Source organism: Notamacropus eugenii, chromosome 4 (genome assembly GCF_028372415.1).
Source record: "Notamacropus eugenii isolate mMacEug1 chromosome 4, mMacEug1.pri_v2, whole genome shotgun sequence".
Lineage (NCBI taxonomy): Eukaryota > Metazoa > Chordata > Mammalia > Diprotodontia > Macropodidae > Notamacropus > Notamacropus eugenii.
Genome location: NC_092875.1, coordinates 108,435,203 through 108,459,774, shown reverse-complemented (window position 1 = coordinate 108,459,774; position 24,572 = coordinate 108,435,203). Strand labels below are relative to the sequence as shown.

At 38.4% G+C, this 24,572-nt stretch overlaps 1 protein-coding gene across 1 annotated transcript in view; it reads right to left on the bottom strand.

Moving 5' to 3' along the window:
* Positions 1-24,572, bottom strand: part of HHLA1 (HHLA1 neighbor of OC90) — a 65,786-nt gene that overhangs the window by 23,244 nt on the left and 17,970 nt on the right. Inside the window, exons 7-10 of the mRNA XM_072606560.1 lie at positions 23,233-23,316; positions 21,545-21,601; positions 21,376-21,462; positions 1,959-2,033 (exon numbers count right to left, since the gene is read on the bottom strand). Coding sequence (XP_072462661.1) covers positions 1,959-2,033; positions 21,376-21,462; positions 21,545-21,601; positions 23,233-23,316 — 303 coding nt within the window. The remainder of the gene's footprint in view (positions 1-1,958; positions 2,034-21,375; positions 21,463-21,544; positions 21,602-23,232; positions 23,317-24,572) is intronic.

Sequence of the window (24,572 nt, the reverse complement as noted above, 5' to 3'; positions counted from 1 at the left end):
AAGAAAGAAATGGCAAACTGTTCCACTATATTTGCTAAGAAAACCCCTTACAGGGTCACAAAGAATCGGATATGACTGAACAATGATACCAACTCAGGTCTGCATTTAGTCAAACCATTTTGCTGGTAAAGAGGAGAAGGTAATCTGTAATGACAACAGCTCAGATTCCACTTAATCAGACAAGTTAGAATGAAAACATGTAAAGAAATTTGATTGTTACAGTTTCCTGGAGAATTGTGATGGGTGTAAAACACTTGACACAGAGTAGAGGCTAAGAGAGCCCATAAACTACAGACAGAAAACTCTTGATCCCTTTCCCAAGCAGAGAGATAGGGAAGCCAATTAGGATCTGGGTTTACATCTTCTACATTTTTTGCTGGCCTCCCAATATCCTTTCCCGGCTGCTTATGGCCTGCTGGGCGAATGTTGTACAGGCCCGTAGTACAATAACATTTGCAAAACATTGAAGAAGATGAGAATCCCACTTACTCCCCTTCTCATGCCTTTGCTGAGTTGAGTGGTCAAAAGGTGTGGTATGTTGTATATATTTTTTCCATGATTTTTTTTCCTCTTCTTTTTTCCCTTAAAAATATTGTTATAAAAAATTTGTCTCTGGGAAGGTAAGACATTTTGGCAACCTCAAAAGGATAACAATGAAAATATTATGAGATATGATAGTAGTGTCACCTCAAAAAATAGTAAAGTAGTGATGGGGGAAAATGAGCATGTAGATTGTTTTGGCATGAGACCCAATTAAGAAAAAGTTATCCTGGGGTTATCAACAGATAAAAATGAAGGTAGAATAAAAAAAAAAGAAAGAAATAAAATGGACATTTTGAGAGCAATATATTTTCATCTTTATGGGAATGAAACCACTATACCTGGACCCCAAACTTTGGTATCCAATGTGCTATGTAAGGAAGTAGCAATGGCAGTTAAGAGGTTTACGTTGGGAAAATTAAATGGACCTAACTAAAGATGCATGAAGGAAATACATGCTGAATGTGACAATTTCAGAAACACCCAGGAATCGGGCTTCAGGATTTCAAAGAAAGGGAAATTATGCATAGTATTATTAAGAAAAGATAGGCAGAGAGAGACAGTGATGGAATTCATTTGGGAAACTGGCAGCCCTTTCAATGATCCAAAGCCTCTCTTTACTGAGAAAGTCTGATTTTGTTAACATCAATATTCTTCTTGTGATGCTATGTTGTTGCTAGTTGTGGAATATCATGATCTTAAAAGAACTAAAGTTGTGGGTGGTTCAAAGGATGGGGCATTATATATGCATGCCCAGCATGAGGAGCTGTGGATAGATCAGTATGAACCATACCAATGGAAGGAGTCCTACCACATTTGTGAGATCATGGTTTTATCAAAATGCATCATATCTAAGACTCTCAACATTGTGAGGTAGATAACTACTTACAGTTATTTAAATAAAAACAAAACCAAAAAACACTTTTTTTGCAAGGAACTTTCCTTATAATAATCCCATGAAGTAGTTACTGTGATTATCATGATTCCCATTTTGAAGATGAAGAAACCAAGACCAAGAAAACAATAATAGAATCTCATATTTCCATAGTGCTGTAAGTTTCCCATAACAAACTTATGAGATAGATGAGGTGACGGAAGTGTGATTCTCATTTTTCACATGAGAAAGAATGAGTCTTTGAGGGGAGAAGTAATATACCCTAAGTTGTACCATCTTGGAATGCTGACTAGTTCTCCTGACTCTTCCTAAGCATGCCCAACATGTCTTGTTATATTGTCAATCAGCACAGGAAAATCCTATGACCATTTACTTGGTTTACCCACCAGTCAAATGAACATTCAAACATTGGTTGAAGCTGAGTCAGAGACTTTACAAGGACAATTGCCTAATGATCTAATGCTGAAGTTTTGCCCAAAGAGGAGGAGCTAAGTGCAGGGCTGGCATTTTAGCAGACACTTACTTGATACAAGGTGGATTTTGGGGAAAGGTGATGGTGGAGACTGAGAGGGAGATATCAACGCTGGAGCAAAGTCCGCTGCAAAGGAAAAGAGTTCATTAAAACAACAACAACAAAAATTTGCTTTGGGTTATAAATAAATACATAGGATTTCAACTGGATGAGACGTCATTGGTCATCTAGTACTTAACTTCTCTGAAGTTCAATTTCTTTATCCCAAAAATGAGGGAGTTGTACTAACAGACCCGTGTGGTCCCTTTAGTCTCTAAATCTCTGATCCTATTATGAATATCTCCTTGACAGCTAAGTGGTGCAGATGATAGAGTCAGGAAGACATGGGTTCAAATATGACCTCAAACATTTTTCTAGCTGTGTAACTCTGGGCAAATCACTTAACCCTGTTTGCCTGAGTTTCCCATCTATAAAATGAGCTGGGGAAGAAAATGGCAAACCACTCCAGGATCTTTGCCAAGAAAACCCCAAATGGAATCACAAAGAGTTGGACATGACCAAAATAACTGAACCACACCAAATAATATCCTTTGAGTCACCTGTTTTCCAGGTTAGCCCCCAGTTCCTCCAAATGAACCTTTAATCACATGGGCTCAAGATATACCACTCAGGTGGTGCTCTGACTGTTTCCTAGACTGTTCTCTGACTCATTTCTAAAATAATAGGATTATAAAAGGGTGTATTGTAATATATTGTGCCTAAAATGAGGGAGGGGAGAGTTCTCCTCTATTCTGCCCTTGTCAGCCCACATACACAGTGTTGTGACACATTTAAGGATCTACATTTTATGAAGAAATGGACAAGCTGTGACACAATCAGAAGAGGGTGGTTAGGCTAGTCACCTTGTCATATGAGGGATAATGAGCCTTTAGATGAAGACTGTAGATGAATATAGCTACTATCAATCAGGCAGCAATAAACATTTCCTTCTTGTTGTTCAGTTGTCTCTGACTCTTCATGACCCCTTTTGGAGTTTTCTTGGCAGAAATACTAGAGTGACTTGCCATTTCGTTCTCCTGCTCATTTTACAGATGAGGAAACTAAGGCAAATGGTGTTGCTCAGGGTCATCCAGCTAGTAAGTGTCTGAGGATGGATTTGATCTCACAAAGTCTTTCTGACTCCAGGCCTAGTACTCTATCCATTGTGTCACCTAACTTCCCTAAACATTTAGTGCCAGGTACTGTGCTAAGTGTTTGGGGACTCAAATAGAAAATGACAGTCTTTGTCTTCAAGGAGTTTACAATCTATATGTTTGAAGGTTTATCCTTGATAAAGCTGTGAAACGTTTTAATTCTTAACTGAACAATAAACTCTATTTCGAGGAGGCAGTAAATGACTTTGAGAATCAAAATGTTACTATTAGTTTAAGAGACCCCTGGTTTTAACTTTATAAGACAACCTTACTGATAAGAGAAAGGACTTAGGGCAGTCATAGCTTCTTTGATATTCCTTTTATTTTGTTGTTTGATAACATAATACTTTCTCTGCTTATGTTGGGGATATATCAATATCCCATGTGTGAAATGCTCTTTGGGGAAAAATCACTAAATTTCAGCCTCCTGGTCTCTCTTCCCTATATGCACAGTTAAAGGCTTGTTCTTGAGTATAATTTACTGTGTCATTAGATTATTTCTTTATCCTTATTTAGAAGAGGGGCTAGATTTTGGTCTGCTTGATCCCAAAGGATAAAGTTAGTAACAATGTGTGGAAGTTTCAGACTTAATGTATGGAAATATTTCCTAATAGAACTCTTCATAAACAGAATGGGCCACCATGATGGCAATAGGCAAAGGGCAGTAAGATTTCTGGTGAGGCTTGAGGTTGTTTGAACACTAGTCCATTTCAGGGCTGCTGTTGCAAGGAGTGGGTAGATACATAAGTCAAACTGATGGATAATGAATTTTCTAGGACCCTATAGTTGAAGAAATATGGAGCCAATGACCCCATTTTTCTGTTTTACCTTGCATTTTCAATCAAGGGAATATCCAGTCTGTAATGAGTTAATCTGTCTCATCCATCCCTACCCAGCTTAGAGATGGGAAGTTTGTGATGAGCAACTGAACTTGACTCTGCAGAGTTCCAGGAGACTGGAGGGGATGGATAACAGATATCAATCTGTAAGGGTATCTTTGTTTGAGAGGCTGGAGCTGGAAGGCTATCGAAAAGTTCCACCATATAATATATCTGTCTACTGCTTCTCAGTTGTGCAGTGATTTTATTAATCTAATTAAAGTGATTTAACTCTGAACTTGAGACTGAGATGACTTGTGAAGAATATAAAGGATCTCTAAAAAATGACTGTGTGTGTATGTGTATGTATGTGATGGCGAAGGATAAACTAACAAAATTCCAATCCAGTAGTAATTTGAGCATTATAGAGGGATTGGGGTAGTGACATGTACAACTTTTTACAAGAGGGATAAACTTACCAGTGTGTGACTGTTTTGGTGCAGGTGCTTTGGTAGGTCCTGGAGTATCTGTCCCTGGAGTATTTGTTCCTTTAGTGAGACCAAAGAGAAGTGTGATTCAATGTCCTTAATCAGAGAATCAGCAAGCGTTTAAGTGCACCCTGTGTCCTAGGTACTGTGCTAGGTTATCAGAGTACCAAGGCAAAATCAAGGAGTGTCTTTCTTCAAGGATCTTGCAGTTTAGTGAGGGAAGGACATGCACACACATGCATGCATGCATCAGACATGTATTTACACAACTCACACATACATATAAGCTCACACATACATATATGCGCACACACATATACACACACTAAACAGAGTGGGGAAGATGTAGGCAATAGTAGCTGGAGAAAATGAAGACAAGCTTCCTGTAGAAGGTGGTATTTAGCTAAGTTCTAAATGACTCGTTCTAAATCATTAAAAAATGCAGAGGTAAGAAAGGAGTGCATTCCTTAGGAAATACAGGACAACCGATGTAAAAGTAAAGAGACAAGGATGAACTGCCACGTGTAAGTAATAGTAAGAATTCCAGTTTAGCTGGATTGCAGAGTGAGTCCATGGTGAGTTCCAAAAGAGGCCAGAGAAGGAAGCTGGGGTTAGGAACCCAGAGCTCACCTATCTTATCAGACCCTGAGTCATACTTCAGCCTGGAAAGCCAAACTCCAGTAAAAGACCAGTTCCTTTGCTCATCAAAGGGGGATATTATAGAGCAGGAAGGCCTTAAAATGTGGCTAATTATAGCACTAACTTAGATACCCTTCTCACAGGCTGTGAAGGTGCTGATTTCGTGAAAGATGAGACTACAGTCTGTGTATGACAGTTTGCGAGAAATGATTCTGCCTAGGTTCCTCTGTGAAACCTTTGCAATAATGAGCTCCCCTGCTACCTGCTCTGGATGCCCTGGCCCAGGTGCAAGAGAACATTGGACAAACGTCCTGACAATCCTTCCAGAGCATCATAGAAGCCCATTACGAGGCCCATAATCCATCAGCAGAGCAAACTTCTTTGACCTGAGCAGCCTTCGTTTGCCTCTGGAATGGCTTCTTGGGGTCCTGGAGTACAGCATGATTTATGGGATGCCTGATAATGTTAGGAAAAGTATCAACAGAGTTATGGGCTAATGGGAGGCTTTTCTCTTTCCAAATAATTCTACAGCATGTTAAATGTCGTACAGTTGTCCTCTTGCAGCTAGTGACACAATTTATGTGCTACCAAGCTATGGTTTAGCCACTCTGCTGGAGAGGTCAATCTTTTAGAAAAATCAAAAACCAGAAGAACAAAACAGTCTCGATTCTTCCAAGAGAAGGTTCATGAAATATCAACTTTTAGCCAATAACCGTTCAAGACAACCTAGAGAATTCATTTGTCCTTGCTTCATATCTATATATTCCATCTCCTCAATGGGAAAGAAATCATGACATGGTGCTCTTTTGAGTCCTGGATATGGAATCAGAAGACCTGAGCTCAAAATTTAGGTCTGAATTTGTCACCATTGGCAATTCTCTTCACCTTTCTGGCCCTCATTTTTCTTGTCTATAAAATGAAGGTAATAGTAATACTTATAACATCTATTTCCCAGTGATTGTGAGGACGAAACAAGTTAATTCATAATGTATTATTAAGAATTAGCTTTAAGTTTTACAAAGTGCATTACAAATATTATCTTATTTGATCCTCACAACAACCTGGGAGGAAGGTACTATTATTATCCACATTTTACAGATGAAGAAAATGGAGGCAGAGAGAGGTTGGATGACTTATGCAAGGTCACATAGCTAGTGAATATCTGAGGCAGGAATAGATTTCAGGTCTACCTTTTGTTAGCATCATCTCTAATGGCACTAAATTGCAGGCCTTTCCAATAAAATCAGAGGTAAAGCAAAGATGCCTATCGTCACTAATACTATTCAACATAGTATTTACATATATGTACATATATGTATACATATATACATATATATGTATAGTAGCTACACCAATAAAGCAAGAAAAAGAAATTTGAGGGAATAAGTACAGTCAATGAAAAAACCACAATTATCACTTTTTACAAATTACATGATGGTTTACTTAGAGAATCCTAAATAGTTAACTAAAAAAAGCAGTTGAAACAATTAACAACTTCAACAAAGTTTTGGGTATAAAATAAACCCACATAAGCTATGAGGATTTCTGTATAGTAGTAATAATCCACCTGAAAGAGATGGCAAGAGAAATCCATTTAAAATCAATAGAGAAAGTATAAAAAACTGGGAGCAAAGACACGGGGAACTACATGAACACAATTGCAAAATAATCTTTATACAAATAAAGACAGACTTAAACAATTGGAGAAATATTTATTGCTCTTGGGTAGACTGAACCAGACTATAGAGGCAGAGGAATTTATATTTTATTCTAAAGGAAAAGCACCATCTAAGGATTCTGAGCAGGACAGTGTTATTAGACTAATGCTTTAGGTAGGTTATTTTGAGAGTTGTATGGTGGATGGATGGGAACAGAGAGACGTTGGAAGCTTAATTAGGTGGTTTATTAAATAAAATAAAATTGAATTATTTAGTATTTTTTGCCAGCATTGTCAAAGTCTTGGTTATACATGTGAATCACTGAAGCGTATTCCTTTAAAATGAAAATTCAAATGGCAATCATTTGCATGACCATTCTGTGGGTAATTCAAGACATGTTTCTAGGCTTGGATAATTTAATGGGAGGTTATTTGCTGTTCAAGATCGTCCACATCATATGAGTAATCTGTCACTAAAGCATTTCTCCCTCAGCACAAATGTATTTCATCACGTAAGCCTTAGAGAAGTTAATCCCCATAAAATCCACCAGTCTACCACTCAAACATATAATAATTAACCTTTGACTGTTTCATAAATCCCACTGAAAAGTCATAGGCTGTTATGGTGAGTGAGAGCAAAACAAGTTAATAAAAGAGACAAGCTGTAAAAATTTTAAAAGACAGGAGAGATTGATATGAATGGCCCTAGCTAAACTTGGCCTCTTAGGAGAAAACCTGAAGTAATAGTCTGGAGATAGAATGAAAACATTGTCAGCCAATGGAAAACGATGATATCATCAGCGTCCAATCTGATTGGCTGAGGGCTTGCCTAGGACTGCTAGGCAAGCTGATTAACTAGAATGCATGGTCCCTGCATTTACACTATTTGAAAGACCGAAGCAACTTCTGAGTACTAAAAAAGAATGAATTTGGAATGTTATCACATGTCCCAGCTGAGTAAACAAAACAAATTTTCCAGGAGAGCTCTAGGCCTAAAACCTTCTAGTATGGAAGTAGGATTTTGACTTTGGAAAGGACCAAAAAAACCATCCTCCCTCTGCTCCCGAGTCATCCCACTCTCCTGCCCCTTCCCGCCCCCCATTCTCAACCCTGCAAATGGAGGTAGAATGATATTCTAGGACCTTTCCTAGGGCAATGGGTTGCAATAGAAAGACCACTGAAATTGGAATCACACAAAGTCAGGGCATCATAGAATCTTAGAATAGCAAGGGGCCTTGGAAGTCATCTTGTTCCAGACCATACTTGAACAGGCGCATAGCCAATGAGTAGTGATCTAGTTTTTGGTTGAAGACCCCTAGTGAGGGAGAATCTCCTGAAGTAATCCATTCTACTGTTAGATGCCTTTATAAGAAGACTTTCCTGACCCTAACCGTAGCTCTACTCCTTTGCACAGCTTCTACATATTACTCCAACTCTCTGGGGCCAAACAGAATTAGTTCAATTCCTTTTTCTTTAGATACTTAAAGATAACTAAGTATTGTCTTCTTCAGGATGAATATCTCTACTTTTTTGAGTAGATCTTTATAGATAATTACTAGCTGAGTTATAGAAGGTAATTTAATTAACCTCTGTCAGCCTCATCATCTGCATCTGTAAAATGGGAAATAATATCAATCTATATCCTGGGGTTGTTTTGAGGATCAAATGAGATAATGTTTGTAAAGTGCTTGGAACATATTAGGTGCTTAATAAATACTTATTCCCTTCCCTACAAACTCCCTAAAGATCTTCCTACCTCCTTTAGGTACTCAAGGTTAACAAGCTGTGCCTTTCTTCCTAATTCACTGACTATGGAGGGGTGCTAGTGATTTCAGCCAAGTGATCCATGGCTCTTCTCTGCTCAAAAACCATCAATACCTCCCCAATGTTTCATGATATTTAAGATTATTCATACATGTTTAGAGCTGAAAGAGACCTGAGAGATATTCTAGCCTAACATCCTTATCTTACAGATGGGGATATTGAGGCCCACACAAGTTGTCACTATCCTAAGTTCACACAGGTAGTAAGAGGCAGAATCAGAATTTGAACCCAAATCTAATATTCTTTCCACTGTACAATGTTTTGGTCAATCTGACCATACTACCTGTCACTCCCATTACTCTCTAGCCAAACAAGCCTTCTAACTGTTCTGTAATCTCTTCTTTATTCTCTCCTGCTTCCATGTATGCATTTAGGCTGTATCTCACATTTAGAGTGTGTTCACTACTTCTTTCTACCTGTTGAAATGCTTCTCTTTTTTTCAAGACTGAAATTGGGTGCCATCTCTTCCATGAAGCATTACCTGATTGCTCCTCCTGATCAGGCACTTTGTCTCCTCAACTTTTCATAGAGCATGCACTTTGGCTTTCTTTGTCCATCTCAGAGGTTACCTAGTAATTAAACTTTTTTTGTATGTGTTTCTTTTCCTTCCTTATTAAGCTGTGAGTCCCAAAGAGGCAAGGATTGTGTCACTTTTTTTTCATATCTCTGAAGCTTCAATCAGTGTCTTACCTATAATATTAAATATTTTTTGAAAGAATGAGTTCATGAATGAATGAATCTAACCTTACTCTCATCAGAACTAATCTATCTTGTGATCATGCTCAAGAATTTTATTTTCTCTTAGAGGTAACAATGAGTGTTAATGGAATTTATGTATATCTCACCTATGGTTTTTTCTCACCCCTTACAGAATCTTTTGGCTAGAGGAAAAGGGAAAAGATTGTAGTTCAGTGTTCAATAACGTAGTCTTTTCATTCTTTCAGAATCCCACTGTGTCTTCATTGAAGTCTACTCATTCTGCTCAAATCTACCCATATTCCAAGGCCTAAATTTCATATCAGGTCCTCCAGGAAGTCTTCCCTTTGTATGTCAGTCCTTATTGACCTTTCCATTTTCCAAAGCAAGTATAGTGACAGAGCATGAGGTTTGGACTCTGAAGTCTAGGGGTTTGAATGCTTGATCTACAACTTGACTCATAGAATCTGGAGCTGGAAGAGGCCTTGAAATTATCTAGTCTAACAACCTAATGTTACAATGAAGGCACCAAGTCCCAGATAAATTATTTGCCCAAGGACATAGAGACAATTGGTAGCAGACAGAAGGTGTAGAGTCTTCTGACTCCAAACCTTGTACTATTTGCATTATTGAATGCTGTGTGACTTGGGAAGCCACTTTCTCTTTGGGCCTTATCCACAAAATAAGGAAAGGGGTGAAAGTTGATGGTCTCCAAATTCCCTACCAACTCTAATTCTAGAATTCCTACAGCATGTAGTATTTATTATACCTCCCAATTTGGGACTTAATTAACCTGGTTTTAGATACTACTCTTTCATGACTCAGTCCTATCTTTTCAGTTAGACCATGAGCTCCTTCAGGGAGCTCTTCTGTATCTTCTACATGCAATGGATAGGGTGCTGGACATGGAGGCAGGAATACATGAACTTTGATCCTATCTCAGACATTAGGTATGTAACACTGGTCAAGTAATTTAACCTCTTTGAACTTCAGTTTCCTCATCTGGAAAATAAGGATAATGAACATTTCTATTTGTGTTTCATTTAGGCCAGATGTGCACTCTTTGCACATCTGTGCTAACAGCATTGTCATGAGGATAAAATGAGATAAAGTTTACAGACCAATCATGGCACAGTACATACAGTGCTAGACAGGGAGTCAGGAGGACCTGAGTTCAAATCCAGTCTTAAAAACTTATTAACTATGTGACCCTGGGCAAGTCACTTAAACTATTTGTGGAAGTTTCCTCATCTCTAAAATGGGGATGATAATAGGACTTGTCTCAGGGATGTTGTAAGTATAATATGAAATAATATTTACATAGCACCTTGTAGACCTTAAAGTGCTATGTAAATTCTCATAATAACAAAAATAATAGTTATTAAAACATTTGCTAATGTTGAGGTTCAGGGATACTCAGGACCCTAAAATACTGATTCACCAGGTCCTGCCCAAATGAATTCAGCTCAAGCTGTTGCGGTATAGACCTGGGAACCTCCTTGAACTCTCCTTGAATCTTCCCACTTAATCTGGCTTTTCATATACAAATCGGTTACCCTTAACTAGCCTGGCCCTACATGGTCTGTTGCCTACAGATTGTCTCATCCTGAGCCATTGCCAGCCATCTTGACTCTGTCCTGCCACTGGACTATGATGACTCTGGAGGAGAGAATGAGTCTGACGACTTTGTGCAACTCTGCCTCACTTAAATCCAATTTATGCACGAATCAAAAGACATCACCCATACCATTTCCATACCATTTCACTATTATTCCTCAAAGTCCTGTGGCAACAGGCAAGTGATGAAGCAGCAGGTGTGGATACACTGGGAGCTGTAGTCACAACCCTGCACACAGATGGTCTAGGCCATAGGGTCATTTCTTACTGGAAGCAGCAGTGGGACTCAGCAGCCCCCTGGGTGTCTGAACAACCTTTTAAGGATCCCACTCCTCCCCTCCTGGTGTGAGAAAGGGAATTAGAAAAGGTGCCCTAAACATTATCTACTTACCCAACCCTCACTTGATTACTGTGGCAGGCGGGGAATCCCATTATGCATTGAAACACAAAAAAAATGTACCAAAACATCTGCAAAGATGATTCCATTCACCATTGGTGCATGGAACATGCACACACTAGTAGACAACACAAAGTCCAGTAGACCTGAAAGAAGAACTGCTCTTGTTGCAAGAGAACTCAACAGGTATCGCATCCAAATAGCATCCCTGAGTGAAACAAGGTTGGCAAATGAAGGCCAGCTTACTGAAATTGAGGCTGGAAACACATTTTTCTGGAGTGGGCACAGTGAAGGGGAGTGCCGTGAAGCTGACATAGGTTTTGAAATCAAAACCAATCTAATCTGCAAGCTGATATGCCTGTCAAAAGGAGTGAATGACAGGGTCATGATAATGTGATAGTCACTCGCAGGAAAATGCCATGCCACCATCATCAGTGCCTATGCTCCCATCATGACAAATCCTGATGAAGTCAAAGAAAAATTTTATGAAGACCTAGAGATCTTTATCATCAGTGTGCCAAAAGAGGACAAGCTTATAATTCTGGGTGACTTTAATGCTAACATAGGCTTAGACTACCAGACTTGGCAGGGAGTCCTAAGGAAGAATGGATTTGGAAACAGCAATAGCAATGGTCATTTACTACTGAAGACTTGTGCATCACATGACCTCATCACCAACCCTGTCTTCCATTTATCTAGATGCAATAAAACTTCATGGGTGTACTTTTGCAGCAAACACTGGCATCTAATAGACTATGTGATTATAAGGAGAAGAGACAGACAAGATGTGAGAGTGACAAAGGCAATGTGTGGTGTAGAGTGCTAAACTGATCATAGACTTATCCTTTCCAACCTAAATATTTGCATCCATCAAAAACGCTGCCCCCAAGCAAAATGACTACCAGAAGAATAAATGTCAACAAATTAGAGTTCTTCTCTGAGCATGAACAGTTTGTTACTAACTTGGAGGGAAAGTTGAGCCAACACACAGTTGACCACAATGCAGTAGAAAAGGAGTGGGCTGCTTTCAAAGATTTGGTCTACAGCACTGCGTTTACTCATCTGGGTCAGGACACTCACAAACACCAATACTGGTTTAATGAAAATGACAGGGAAATTCAGAAGCTGCTAAATGAAAAGTGAGAACTCCACAGGATTTACCAGCAAGATAGTTCATCCACCTCTAAGAAGGCAACATTTAATTCCATCAAAAGCAAAGTACAAGCAAAGCTTAGAGAGATGCAAGATTTCTGGCTCAGTAAGGAGGCAGATGAAATTCAGTTTTATGCTGATAGTAACAATCCAAAGTGCTTTTATGATTCCCTGAAAGCTATTTATGGACCAAAAACCTATGGTGCATTACAACTACTCAGTGCTGATGGAGCCACATTGATTAGTGATAAGGATGTGATCCTAGGGAGATGGGTTGAACAATTCCATAGTGTTCTCAACAGACTATCATCAATCAATGTTGAGGCCATTGACCGTTTATCTCAGGTTGAAGTCAGTCCCTCCTTAACTGAACTTCCAACTGAAGAAGTTTTGAGGGCCATTAGGCTCCTTTCATGTGACAAAGCACCTGGTGCTGATTCTATTCCAACTGAGATATACAAGGTAGGGGGACCATTGCTCATATAAAAGCTGACTAAAATTTTCCAGGTTATATGGTAAGAGGAGGTTATCCCCCAGGAGTTCAAGTATGCCTCCATTGTCCATCTCTATAAAAGTAAAGGGAATGGATTGTCCAGTGACAATTACAGGGGAGTCTCTCTCTTAGTCATTGATAGCAATGCCCTCCTTAATAGGCTGATCCTTCACCTGGAAGATGGTCATATACCTGAGAGCCAGTGTGGCTCCAGAAAGAACTGAGCAACAGTCAATATGGGGTTTGCTGCCCAACAACTCCAGGAGAAATGCCAGAAGCAGAGCAGAGGTCTGTACACAACCTAGATCTGACCAAAGCCTTTGACACTTAATCATGAGGGCTTATGGAAAATCATATCAAAATTTGGTTCCCTGAAGAAGTTCATCAATATTGTATGTCAATTTCATGATAGCATGTTTGCCTGAGTTCTAAATAATGGACAATGCTCTCAGGCCTTCCCAGTCACCAGTGGAATGAAACAGGACTATGTGCTTGCTCCCATGCTTTTTAGCATGATGTTTTCAGCCATGTTATCAAATTTTTTCAGTGAGGATGAACATGGCCTTAAGGTCAATTGCTGTACTGATGGTAAGTTCCTCAATTTGAAAAGGCTACAAGCCAAGACCAAAGTGGAGGGAGTGTTGGTACATGATTTTCTGTTTGCATATGATTGTGCACTCAATGTATCCTCTGAAGCTGAGATGCAACAAAGTGCATCAGTTCTCTGCTGCCTGTCCTAATTTTGGACTAATAATTAACACCAAGAAAACACAGATGCTCCATCAGCCACCACCACACCATCCACACGTGGAACCATCAATTACAACAAATGGAGAAGTTTTGGATGCCATGGATAAGTTCACTTACCTTGATAGTGTACTTTCCAGGGATGTACACATTGACAATGAGGTTGATGCACACATTGCCAGAACTAGCTCAGTGTTTGGGAGGCTCCGAAGAAAAGTTTGGGAGAGAAGAGGTATTAGATTGACTACCAAACTGAAGGTCTACAGAGCCATTGTGCTGACATTATTATTATATGCTTGTGAAACATGGACATATACCAGCACCATGCCAGGAAACTGAATTGCTTCCATTTGAATTGTCTTAGGAAGATTCTGAGGATTATGTGGCAGGATAAGGTACAAGACTCTGAAGTCCTTCCCTGAGCTGAACTGCCAAGTATTCAAACTATGCTTCAGGGAGGGCAACTCTGATGATCTGGCCACGTTGTTCAAATGAAAAATGTATGCTTGCCAAAAAGAATACTTTATATTGAACTCACATGGGGCAGGAGATCACATGGTGGTCAGAAGAAGCAATAGAAGGACACTCTCAAGATCTCTCTCAAGAACTTTGGATTTGACTGTACAATATGGGAGACACTGGCACAGGAACACTCAGCATGATGTGCCCACATCAGAAAGGGTGCTGTGCACTTTGAGCAAAGCAGAATTGAGATAGCACAAAGCAAATGCAGGATGCACAAATTTGGAATATCCACCCCAAATATTCTCATTGACTATCTATGCCCAACCTGTGGTAGAGCAGAGTTCGTATTGTTCTGATCAGCCACAGTGGGACACACTGAAATTTCACTTTATCATGGTGATGTCATTTTGGTTCTCTTGGAAAAGGAAGGACAACAACCAATCAATCAACTAACCAACCAACGAACAGATTGCCTCTGGCTGATTTCCATCTTTGATTACTTCCCACCCAAACCCTCCTACATTGTCTGATACCTCCCAATTGCCTCCAGATGTTTTCCACCCTTGATTATATCACTAGTTACCCCAGTCTCATCAAAATCCTACTGAGACCCCCTCCTCCCAGACTATTAGACCATCTTCAGATCCCTACCTCAGTCTTTCTGTATATAAATTCCATCTCACCTTCATGAAGATGCTCTGATTCTGTCTAGTTGGGATTCTTTCTGACCAGCTTGTCAATACAAGCATCACAAATGGTTAGGCTTCTTAGGAGTCAGCCCAATGTGGTGAATCTTTAATATTTTTTTTTCATTGGCTGAAAGAGGGCTTGAGTTGAATTCATTTGGCAGGACCTGGAGTGTTGGCATTTGGGGGTCCCGAGCATAGCAAATCTCACATTATGGTTCCCTGACCTCAACAAAGTCTATTTTCAGCCAAAGAAAAACAAAGTTTTTTTTAAAATCTGCCATATTGGGTAGACTCTTAAGGAATCTGAGCATCTGTGACACTTGTCATAAGTGGGCCAGAAAGAATCCAAGATAGATTAAATCTGAGCTTTTACTTGGAGGCAAGATGGATTTTATATACACAAAGATTATGGGAGGGATCTAGGGTTGGCCCAGTACTCTGGGGTAACTAGAGGAAGGGTTTAGGGAAGATCTTGGTGGAGTGGGAAGTAGCCAGAGGCAATCCAGAGGTAATAGACAATGGAGGACTGGGCTGGGCTAGGCTAGGTTAAGGGTAACAGATTTGGGCGTGAAAAGTCAAATCAAGTGGGAAGAGGCAGCGAGAGTTTAAGAGAGTTCCCAGAGCCTATACCCCATCATTAAGAGTGGCAACTGAATTTAGAGACAGTAAGATTTGCATTTGAATTGTCTCTCAGATATGTGACTGCATAAATTATTTAAATTTTCTGAGCCTTAGTTGTGAGGATCATATGAGATATTATGTTTAAAGATCTTTGTAAAGTTTAATAAGTTGGCATATACAGTAAATGTCAACTATTATTACAGTGATCCAAATACACCTGTTCATTTGATGGACTGATTATCTATTGAGAGGGACTTAGTAATCTTTACCTGAGAAAAGAAATTCATCAATCATATGTTCTCCTTGCTTGGAAAGGGTGATCGTCATTGAAGATGGCAAAGAACTCAACACTTAAAGGCAAGAACAACAAACAAAACAATTGGAGATGAATTTTCTGGGAATTAAAAATGGAGTCAGAGACAAAGAAAGAGTGGATAATGAGATATATTATTATTAATAATCAATATCTTGGGGAGATTCAGAGACCCCACCCCCATCCCTTATTCCTAAATCCTGATGAGATTGGATTCTCTTTCTTGTTCAGGACCCCACCCTAATGGAAGCTATTGTGCTCTACTCAGGTTTGGGTGGGATATACATTTTTTGAATGGATAGCCTAAAGATATGGATGGTCTGGTATTGAGATATTTTCCCTATCCAAGGGTGACATTCTCAGCCACTTATTTTAACATACACCTCCAAACATGTTAACCAATTAGATTAGCTTGCTGTTTGTTGGACTACCTCTTGTCCAAAGGCATAAAACTTAAGGAAGTAGCTACGTGGTCTCTTTTAGGAATAAGAGAATAGCAAGCTGTTTTTGTCAATCTCTTACAGGTTGTGATTGATAAAATTTATTATAATTTGCCCCAAATTTTGTCTTTCAAAATTATTTTGTTCATCACTATGGGAAGATAGTAGCCTTTCAATAAGACCACATGGTATAATATGACCACAGCAGTGGATTCTCTAGATAGACCACTCTCCCTTTGTCTATGTTTATCTCCTCAATTTCTTTTTTGTTTTCTTGCTATAATGAGTATTTCTAACATTATGTTAGGTAGTAGGTGATGATAATAAACATTCTTGCTTTTGCTCTCGATTTAATGGAAAGGACTTTGAACTTTCCTCCATTCATATAATATTTGATCTTCATCTTAGATAAATAGTATTTATTATATTAAGGAAATGTCCATTTACTCCATTTAATTCTATGCTTTCTAGTGCTTTCAACAGAAAATGGAAGTAGATTTTGTCAAAAGACTTCGCCATCTACCAATACCATGTTTTTATTATTTATGTTATAATACCATTTATTATATTTATAATATTTCTCATATTGAACTAACCCTGCATAAATCAATCCTGGCACAAATCCAGCCTGGTCCAAGCATATAATACTTTAAATATACTGTTTTAGCCTGTTTCTTAATATTTTATTTACTTTTTTTGCACCAGTTAATTAAAGGTAGTTGTTTATAGCTTTCCTTTTTTGCTTTTTCTTAGGTATCAAGATTTTTTAGGTATCAAGATCATGTTTATATCATAGAAAGAGGTTAGAAGGCTTCTACCTTTTTTCTAGTTTGGCAAACTTTTTGTGTAACATTAATGACAATTTTCCTTTGAGTATTTGTTAGATCCATTTATAAATGCATCTAGTCTGGAGTTTTCCACCTTTCCTTTGCAGGATGTTTATGGTTTGATCAATTTCTTTTTCTGATATGGGGTAACAAATAATTTATTTTTTCTCTAATCAATCAATTTTATATTTTTATAGTTATTCATCAGTTTTCTCTAAGTTGTCAGTTTATTATTAGCAAATAATTGGACAAAATTCTGATGTCTTCCTTTATTGTCTTCTCAATTGTTTTGAGTTCACTTTTATTCACTTTTGGTATGAACAATTTGACATTCCTCTCTCTTTAAAAAATCAGACTAGCTAAATGTTTACTAGTGGGACTGGTCAGATTTGTTGTTCTTTTCCATTCATTCATTTGATCTTTTTGTTGATGAAAGATTATGAAAGATAATAAATTTTTTCCAAAGTACCATTTTCATTGCATTCCATACATTTTGGTATAGTGTCTCATTAATATTTTCTTTGTTAAATTTTTTCATTTGTTCTAGAATTTATTTGCTTGCCACTTCTTATTCTCTAATTAATTTTTAATTCTTCCTCCAAAGATCACTTTTTAAATAGACTTTCAATTGCATTATGATCAATAAGTGATATTTAGTGATTTTGCCTTTAAGCATTTTAAGTGAGGTTTTTTTTTCCTAATACATGGTTAGTTTTTGTGAAGGTGCCACATGTGTCCGACAAGTACGTGAACTTCTTTCTGTTCCCTTAAAAAATTCATTGTTACCTGAAGTTAAGTAGGTGTGGGCTGAAGTACCTCGTGTCATCATAACCCTTGTAAGGGGAGGAAGCCTGTAAGATGTTCTTGTGGATAGGGTCTCGTCTTCACCTGAAGGTCCAGTTTGCATCAGGGAAGAAATTTTCATAGTGTAAATTCCAGACCCTTCCAATCTCATGGTTTGTGTCCATGATGGGAATTTTGTAACTGTTACTTCAGGTCTTTTCAGAGACTCACTCTGAGCCCAGGTAGTCATTCTAGTGGCTATAGAGAGACAAAAAAAAAAATTCTGTATTAAAATGCATAACAGTTTTAATTTAATATTGCCAGGAGGCTGAAAGTTAATTAAACAACAAATGTAGTTTTTGTTGAGAAATAGTGACTCACTTTTATATAGCACTTCATGGTTCCAAAGCACTGTACATACATTAACTTCACTCACCACAATCCTCCAAAAATCAGAGTAAGTGCATTTCCAGAATTACAGGATCTTAAAACTGAATTCGTAGTATACAGGATGATAGACCCTGGGAAAGTCACTTAACCTCAGTTCCTAATCTACAAAATGGGAGGAGGAAGCAATATAGACTTTAGGGTCACTTGAAGCTCTAAATCTACTATAGTATGGAAGGGACCTTAGGCCATATTTAAGTGGATATGGTGTTTAGAGTTATGGGTGCTATTTAAAGAATTTTAGAAACATTTTGTAGGAAGAGTTCATAAAGTCATTTATTTAAAGCTTGAAAGGACCTTAGTGGCTATTGACATAAATTCATTCGTGTTATAAATGAGTAAATTGAGAACAAGAGACATTAAGTAACTTACCTAGGGTCACGCAGGCAGTAAATACGTGAAATGGCAGTTAAACTTAGGTCTTCCTAACTTCAAATCCAATACCCTGTCTCATTAACTATTATAACAGCTTTTCCAAGGAAGATCGTTTTGCATATATTACAATGTAGTTACTCTCTTTCTTTGTCTCTCCTTCCTTTCTCTCCTTCCTTCTTTCCTTCCTTCCTTCCTTCCTTCCTTCCTTCCTTCCTTCCTTCCTTCCTTCCTTCCTTCCCTCCTCCTTTTCTTTCTTTCTCCCTCTCTCTATCTCTTTCTCTGCAGTCAATTAGGAAGTTGTTGCAGTGGTACAAATTTAAGATCTAGGAAACCATGGTAGACTATGATGCTCCTGCAAAGGTACAGAGCTTAGGAGCTTTTAAAGAGACTCTAGGGTCAGTTTACAAGATATTATTCTCTTTTGGTAGGCATTCTATAAATCTGCCTAAGGTGTTAATGTGTTAACCAGTGGTGCAGTGATTATTGTTCTGAGCCTGAAGTCAGAAGGACCTGAGTTTGAATCTAGTCTCAGGAACTTACTGCTTGTTGCCTCAGTTTCCTCACTTGCAAAATGAATAAAATAATATCAAAGTTGTGGTAAATCTCAAATAAAATAGTGTGTGTATATGTATATATATATACATATACACACATATATATACATACACACATACATATGTACATATGAAATTTTAAAAGCTCCTGGCACAAAGTAGACACCATAGAAATATTTATTCCCTTTTCTAAGGAGAGATCTTTAAACCATGCTTTTCAAGACTTAACTGCGATGCTAATTTCAGTTCCCAGCCAAATATTAAAAATAGCAATGATAATGACAGCAGCAACAATGAATCATGGGCACCACAAAAATATAGCCTTCAGTGTCGGGGCAAACTTAGGAATTGTAGTGTGATGGCAATAGCATTGGTCCTGGACTCAGAACTCTTGGATCCAATTCCTGACATTGAAACTGTGACCCTGAACAAATTACTGAACCTCTCTGAGCCAATTAGTTCTCTCATCTGGAGAATGAGGCTTATGATATTTGTAATAGCTCATAGGGTTGTTTTAAGGTAAATACTTTGAAAACCTTAATGTTCTATAGAGATGTGAGCTGTTGCCTGCTTAGAATCTAGTCAAATTCAATGGCTTTAAACCCCACTATCCTCACCCCAATTCCTCATTAAAAAAAAAAAAAACTTGCTATAGACTGGGATCCTAGAAAAGGTGGGTTCCAAATTTGACATAAATGAGGAATGACCTTAGACAAGTCACTTACTAAAGTTTAAGTTTCACTAGTTGTATGGCCCTTGGGCCCAGTGCTTACACTTTTTCAGCATCAGTTTCTTCATCTGTAAAATGAGCCAGTTGCACTAAATCTACAGTGCCTTTATTTCTCTGTAATAGGGAACGCTTGTTTTTATTCCCACCACTAGATGGCCCCTCTGTCTACTGTATATAAAATAGCCCGCTGAAGCTTTCTTCACTGGTACCCTGGATTAGCTGGAATTGACAAAGGAATATGTTAGTACAGAAGAGCAAAATATAGATATTATTTAGGTGCTATCAGGTTAAGTAAAATGAAAATATGTTGTTTTGAATGTGGGTTCCCTGGATTGTCATATTATTATTTTATGTGGATTTATGTGTATCTGTTCTGTATAGCTTGTCCCTAAAATCTCAGTGTTGTTTTAAGCTTAATAGCATAAAACTGCATTAGGATTTTGGGGCCATCCTGTATACATCAGGAATTTTCAGACCTGGAAGGATAGTTAGAAATCACTAGATAACAACTTTAGAGTGGGAGGAGACCTTAGAGGTAATCTCTTCCAACCTCCTCATAGACTTTAAGTGACCTCCTCAAGGAAGGTCATGAAGGTAGTAAGTAGGAAAGCCAGGTTCCAACCCTTGACTCCTCCAGTCTAATCAGGGATGATACTCGCCTGCCTTTATTAGTCACATAGGAAGTATTTAACTAATGCTAATATTATTATTCAGGAAGTAGAACATGCCATGATCCTTTTACAAGGGGTCTAATGTCTAAAGTAGGAATTTTTAATAAGGTACATCACCTTTAAGGTGATTCCTCTTATAGGTTGATTATCTAGAACTAGAAGGCATCTCAGAGGATCATAGATATACAACTGTAAGGGATTTTAGATGTCATCTAGCCTCTCCTCGTCATTTTTCAGTGAGAATATTGAGACCCAGAGAGGTTAGGTGACCTTATCAAAATCACACACATATTAAGGAGAAGAACCACAATTGGAACTCAAGACCACTTACTCTATCTAAGTCAAAGGGGCTTTTTCGTTACAGCATACATGGAAGGCTGACATTTGGGTTGGGCTTTGAAGGATGAACAAAATTTGCATAGAAAGGAAGGAGAAGGGCTTTATAAGTTGCAGAAAAAAAGTGAGCCAATTTCGAGGGAGGGCAGTATGGAATTCAGAAACAGAAAGTGTTGAAGAGATACTCTGGTTTAGTCCAACTCCTGCAGAATGATCAGATATTCTCATCCAGAAAAGTGGCCATCTTTGAAGACTGTCTACCAGTCTTCCTGCTTGCCTGTCTGTCTACCTGTCTGTCTGCTTGTCTTCCTTGTCTGTCTGTCTGTCTGTCTGTCTCCCTGTCTGTTTGCTGGTCTTCCCTCTCTATCTGCCTGTCTTTTTGTCTGTCTGCTGCCTCTCTGCTTATCTGCCCTGTCTATTTGTCTGTTTGTCTGTCTGTCTGTTGGTCTGTCTGCTTGTCTGTGCTATCTGCCTATCTGTCTTTTAATTCACTTACCCGAAATACCAGACACATTGCTAGTAAATGTGTAGTTAATAACAGGGGACTTTTCCACCATTTCCCAAAAGTCAGAAAGATTTCTTCCTGTTAAAAAAAAAAAGAAGAAAAGAATTTTGGAAAAAGAAAATTCCATTTCTGACATCTAAGAAAAGACCAGCTGTCTCACCTGTTTTCCCTGTCATCACACAGATGTAGATGCAGTCGGACTCAGTGCTCTGACTCACTGAAAGATAAACGAATACACACTGACAGCTTTGTAATTGTATCCATGTCACAATTGCTCTGTGTAAATGAAAATTCCCAGACCTAGATGTTGAGAGACATGTACTTCAATAGCATAATCCCAGAGTGCTTCAGAAGGAAGGTTGCTCCATGGCAAATGATACTGACAACTGGACATAATGAAACCTGATGTGAATTCTGAGGGATAAAGCTCTCAGGACAGGACTAGAGAGTAATAGATGAGTATATCATGGTAGAATGGAAAGAGAAATAGTTCTATAGTAAGAGTATATGACTTCAAATTTTGATTTTGAAGCTTACTGGCTTTGTGACCTTGGGTAAGCCATTTTACATCTGTGTGCCTCTGTTTCCTTATCTTTAAAATGAGTCATGGATGACCTTTGAGGTCCTGTCTTGCTTTAGATACTATGCATATATTAGGCTATTTGTTTCTTGTTAAATTTTTGACAATCCAGTTGCCTGGGAACTGATTAGATCAATTTCTTTAATAATCAGTTAATTGCTCACTAATTTGTTATTCAAAAGAGGAGCAAATCATAGGCATATTCCTTGCAGCCCACATTCCCAAAGCTAATGGTTATTTATGTATTATACTTTGTAAGATGAGAAACCAAACTAAATTTCAAACGTGCAACTCATAATATTTCATCATATCACTGCCATGGGACAGATTCCTGATCACATTTCCTTATTAATAATTCTGTGAGGTGAACAGGTCAGGTTATATTATCTTCATTTTATGCATGAGGAAATTAAGGCTCAGAGAGGTTATTTGCCCATGGCCACACAAATAATAAGCATTACCAAAGATAATGCAGATGGTGTTTTTTTTTTATGTTTTCTCACTCCAAAACTGAGTTTCTTGTGCTGCTCATAGAATGAAACTACTGAATTTTTATAATTACACTTGCCACATAATCTGCAAATCTCTTTTAGCATTAATGGAAGAGTCACCTCCTTCTCTCTTGCTACCCATCTCCCTTGCTACCTAGCTAAGTAGTAAACTGACAGTAGCTAACTATCCATGGAGCAGCGGATGGAAGAATGAAGGTCCAAGAAACAGCATCACCAAGCATCAATGATTTTGAACGTTTTTGTGTTCCCAGGATTAGACCTTAATTGGCTGCTCACCCATAATTCAGCCCTACTATATGTATTTACATCTCTATCTATAGATACATATATATATACTTGCATGTATACACACATGCATATACGCACATCTGTGTATATATGTATGTATGAATGTGTCTGTATCCGCACACACACACACATATGCATATGCTTGTACATGAGCAGCTAAATGGCAAAGTGGAAGGAGTGTCAGGCCTGGAGTCAGGAAGACTCATCTTCTTGAGTTCAAATCTGGCCTCAGATACTTACTAGCTGTGTGACCCTGGGCAAGTCACTTAACTCTGCCTCAGTTTTCTCATACATAAAATGAGCTAGAGAAGGAAATGGGAAACCACTCCAGTATCTTTGCTAAGAAAATTCCAAGTGCAGTCATAGAGAGTTTGACATAACTGAGATGACTAAACTTCAACAACTCACTTGTACATACAAAAGGTTGCCAAACCCCAAATCTACCCTGTGCCTTCATGACTGACCAACCTGAGAGAATGGAGGTTGACTTGAAAATTTCTGTGAGGTAGCTAGTGGAGTTCCCAATGATGTCAACCAGGAGAGCTGTAAAATCTAGAAGACAGAATAGAACACGTTTATAATCCTTATTCATAAACACATGAGAAAAAAAAAATGTTTCCAACCAACTTCTTTTCTCAGTTCTCCCTGAATTTCTTCTTTACTCTACTTTGAATGGCTTCCTTACCACCCCACTTCTATGTATTCTTCTCTTAGGCTGTGAGTGGAATAGAGGAGGATGCCTTGTTTTATACCCTTCAGTCTCTCACAGCTTCTAACATAAGCTTATATGTCATGGCTGACATTTGTTAAGTACCTTATGATTTTCCAAGCATTCATTTCATCCTAAAAACAATCCTGTGAGATGAATGGTATTATTATTATTGAAACTGTAACTAGGGTGAGATGGTCAGGACTTTTCCTTATAGAGCTGATATCTGAAGAAAGTTCTCTTATTGGACATCTGCTGCTCATGTGGTGTCAGAGCCCCCCGACATCCATGGCAGAACCTTGTTTACTCTCTTTTATTCTGACCCAGGTTCAATCCTCTCATTCCCCAGTCATCATCAAGCCCCTTGTTAGAGGGTACCACATCCCATGGTGAGGGAGAGGACCACTGTTCTATTTTCCCTTTCCCTTGTTTCTTACTGCCCCCACCCCTCAGTAACTTCTAAGGATTGTTGGCTATATCACAAGGCCTTGCCAGGTTCTGTCAAGGAAGGGACACTACATGTCAAGCAGGTCAGACTGGGTGAATCAGGCTTTTTCATGGCATCTACCTGTGGTACAATGAAAGCAAAAGCTGCTACGTGCTGGCCAAGGTGGGATTCTGTGCCTGGGTGCCCTCCACTGCCTCAGCCACCCTTCTCCCTCACCTCGCCTCCCTCAGCTCCCTGCAGTTGCTGCTGGCATCACAGTCTATGTCTTCTCTCTTTTCTTCCCCTACCTCATCCATTGTTTTGGTATTTGCTCCTTGGCACTAGAATTTCTAATAATTACCCTGGGTATTATTATCATCACTGCTATTTTTTGGCTTACAGCTAAACTTCCTTTTTTTGTTTTTTAAATTTAAATGTTTTTATCTCAACTTATAAACATCAAAAATGAATATTTCTACATATGAAGCAGAACACAAAAAGAGGATTTATATTGAATGTGAAAATGATAAAGTACATAATTCATTCACATGAAAATTATAAAGCATGTAATTCATTCATTACATTACTTTTCAAACTGTCTTGACAGTGCTTCTTTCTGAAATTCCTTCTTTTATCTTCCGTGCATTTTTTTTAAAAAAGAATTACAATGAT